This window comes from Vollenhovia emeryi, unplaced genomic scaffold (genome assembly GCF_000949405.1).
Source record: "Vollenhovia emeryi isolate VEMERY1.0 unplaced genomic scaffold, V.emery_V1.0 DF941833.1, whole genome shotgun sequence".
Classification (NCBI taxonomy): Eukaryota; Metazoa; Arthropoda; class Insecta; order Hymenoptera; family Formicidae; genus Vollenhovia; species Vollenhovia emeryi.
This window is the reverse complement of record NW_011964533.1, coordinates 854-4,557: the sequence shown is the minus strand read 5'-3', so window position 1 is coordinate 4,557 and position 3,704 is coordinate 854. Positions and strand designations below refer to the sequence as shown.

The 3,704-nt window shown below is 41.0% G+C and overlaps 1 protein-coding gene across 1 annotated transcript; it reads left to right on the top strand.

The window, feature by feature from the left end:
* The first annotated feature begins 40 nt into the window (after window positions 1-40).
* Window positions 41-1,240, top strand: LOC105570785. Its single transcript, XM_012028232.1, has one exon. It carries the CDS (start codon window positions 41-43, stop codon window positions 1,238-1,240), a length of 1,200 nt encoding a protein of 399 aa, XP_011883622.1.
* The last annotated feature ends 2,464 nt before the right edge of the window (window positions 1,241-3,704 follow it).

Below are 3,704 nucleotides of genomic sequence, written 5' to 3'. Positions count from 1 at the left end.
TGGAATTTTTAAAATCATTGGGATTCGCGGTGCGCAAACAATGATTGACATCCTCAACATCGGGGAGGAGCCAGTCTTCGACAATCGCATCGTCAAGATTGAAACTCACTCGTACAATCCGTTTGCCAACACGACATTTGGATACAGCGATGAGATAAGAATACCTATACAACAACAGGATCTCTATACGTTGCCACATGAAAGTTTCCTGTACATCGAGGGAAAACTAACTACTGCCAAACAAATCCCTGAGTCCGATGTCGTACTGGGAAATAATTGCGTCGCGTTCATGTTTGATGAGATCCGATATGAACTTGACGGTGTGGAGATTGATCGTACCAGAAACGTTGGAATAACCAGCACGCTCAAAAACTACGTTTCGGCATCAGTCGATAAAATGGCGACTCTGAAGAATGCTGGCTGGGATGAGGCGTTCAATGGGAAGGGAGATTTCAATTTTTGCATACCGCTCAACATGCTATTGGGATTCTGTAAAGATTACAAACGTGTGGTAATTAGCGCTCGTCACGAATTGATTTTAATACGATCGCGCAACGACACCAATTGTCTGTTTGGAGCTGTAACACTGGAGCCACAGCTTGAAATATTCAAGATACAGTGGCGAATGCCGCATGTGTTGTTAAACGAGGTGAACAAGCTATCGATGCTGCGTACTTTGGAAAGTGGACGATACCTCAATATGTGTTTTCGTTCATGGGATCTCTATGAGTTTCCGCTATTGCAGCAGACGAATAAACATTCGTGGGCTATTAAAACAGCTACTCAGCTCGAGAAGCCGCGGTATCTTATCTTCGTTCTGCAAACAGGTCGGAAGAATATAATGTCTGAGAATGCGTGTAAATTCAGTCATTGTAAATTGAGCAATGTAAAACTCTATCTGAACTCGGACTGTTATCCATACGATGATATGAATCTGGATTTCGATAAAAACAAATGGTCGAGTTTGTATGATGCGTTTTTACGATTCCGGAAGAGCTATTACGGAAACGATGATCTTGCGCCAGGTCTCACTGCATACAAATTTCTAGAATATGATCCGTTTGTAGTCATCGATTGTTCTCGACAAAACGAATCGGTCAAGAGCGCGACCGTGGACGTGAGATTGGAATTTGAGTGTAAAGAGAATGTATCGAATAATACCACTGCGTACTGTCTTATTATACACGATCGCGTGGTTCAGTATAACCCGCTGACAAATGTCGTGCGCAAAATCACCTAAATGTAGCAGCGTCCATAAAAATATGTAACAACTTGTGTTAAGAAGTGTATTCAATTGCTGGTATAAGCAAAATAAATATATATTATATATTGAAACGATGTCTATTGATTTCCTTCTCTCCCCGTTCACATCCTCTTCCACGCATATGGCCCTATGTTGTTGTTGCTCTTCTTATTAACTACTTGGGAAGGGAAGATAGAAATAATACTCTTATTTAGTGTACAAATAACTAGGTTTATTATTTTTTATATTAGAATGTTATATCCAAACAATATCAAGCATAAAATTTTATTGGAAGAAATAAAGGAAATAATATTAATATTATTAATATTAATGAGACAAATTTTTAATATTTATTTAATAATGTAAGCAAAAATACAACAAAATATTTTATTAAATCTTAATATCTTATAACTACTTCACACTCTAAGCTTTTCTTTTATAACGCCGCTAAATCGTAATTGTATTTGTTTGTAATAAATGTTTCTAAGCAGTCTCGGCACGAGACTGCTGGGGCGACGATCGTCAGACATTTGTAGCAGCAATGACAACTCATTTTAGGTGTAATAATATATTCTGTTGGAGCACAAAACCCGTGCCACCGTGATTTGGAGACATAATTTGCGGGTCTCCTCATTAAATTAAAGCATTCGATACACATCCGCATCTTGTCACCATCCTCGTGGATGTAAAACTCCTCCACGATTGACTTTGAACATATACCATTAAGGTATATGTCATATGTGTCTGGATGTTGTTGTGGCACGACCCCGTCTATGGGGCCGTACCACTCAAGCTTCTCCTCCTCGCTCCTCGAGTCTGGAGTTGGAGGCCTCATGACTCTGTAAACAATCATGTATATAAGTCTCAGACCGAACTCGTATTCGCTGCTCGCGTCTAATTAATAATTTGAACTTACCTTTTTCAAAAAAAAACGAGATCTCCGCTCGATGTCGTGGTCGGCTTCGGAACGATTTGGGAGCACGTTCCCTTGGCTGTCGATACGTTTTTGAGCTTTGCATTTTGAGAATCGGGCCTTTTATAGTGTCCCTATGACACTACTTTATTTGTTTCGGTCAAGAGAGTAGGGGTATTTGCATGTGTATCTCCCTATGATTCATTACACTAGTAATGCTGATTATCCAGGTATCCGAGATAGAAATCGATTCGGACACTATCGTCATTCCTACTTTACACGCTGTGTATTTACACGCTGTATATTTACAAATGGGAAAGGGAAAGGACTGGGCCTGACGCTGCGGTGGAATGTTCGAGATATAGAATTGTAAATGTAACTAAGAAATATTTTAGAAAATGTCAGTGATTTCTCTGTATTTTAAACAAATAATTTTTACACGGAAATCCCTTCCGATATCCAACTCTTGGGGGGAGAGCCTCGTTGAAAGATAAAAAAAAGGGAAAATAACAGATAGAATGGTATCAGGCCCTTCAAATGGGAATTTCCATCATTTGAAAGAGTTTTTTAATCTTATACGTTGGCGACGTTGACATTTACGCATGAAATGTTCCCCTCCCCACATGTTTTTTATTAAATTGAAGAGTCGTACACGTTTTCATACATTCAGTATTGAGTCAACTGTCTGTGCTGAAACTTTGAATAACCAACAGCAATGTACTCCGCTGAAGAAAGCAGCTCGCGTGTAAATTGTTACATGCCTCTTCAGGATGGCGATTCTACACCGTGCACGGAGCAACGTGTTGAGTACGTTTCATTTTTCAGTTAATAGCATTGTTTTATTATTTTTCCCATATTTGTAACGATTGGTTTTTCCCATAGCGTTTTACCCGCGCGTCTCTCCACTCCTCCCAGCACCACTTTTCTATCTCTCCTCCTCTTCCCTCCCCTAGCTTCCTTTCATATCCCCATGCTCATCCCTGCCTTCCCTCTTATCTTCTCTCTCATCAGTTCCTCTCTTACCATATATCCCGGTGTATTCCAACCTACTCCTATTATCCATCTCAAATACCTGTCCTGCAATCTCTCCACCGCTTCCCTTTCTCTCCACCCCCATATCTCCACCCCGTAACTCACCACCGTCCATACCAGCTTATCGAACAACCATATTCTCCTTGCCCAATCGTTCCCGAATTTCCTTTTCCCTATCCCCCATACTTCCCTCATTACCACCGCCCCCCTTCTCACCCTCTCTTTTATATGTTCCGTGCACTTCCCATTTGCCATAATCATATACCCCAGATACTTATACTTCCTCACCTCCTCTAATTCCCTCCCTTTCCATCTCCAGCTCACCTTTTTCCATCTCCCACCTCCTTTCCTGCATCTCATTACCTTCGTCTTCTCTACGTTCACCTCTAACCCCTTCTCCTCCATGTATTCCTCCAACCTTTTTATCATCCTAGTCATTCCCCCCTCACTCTCTGCCACCACTGCTACATCATCCGCATATGCCAACGTCCATACTTTCCTTCCTCCCACTTTTAC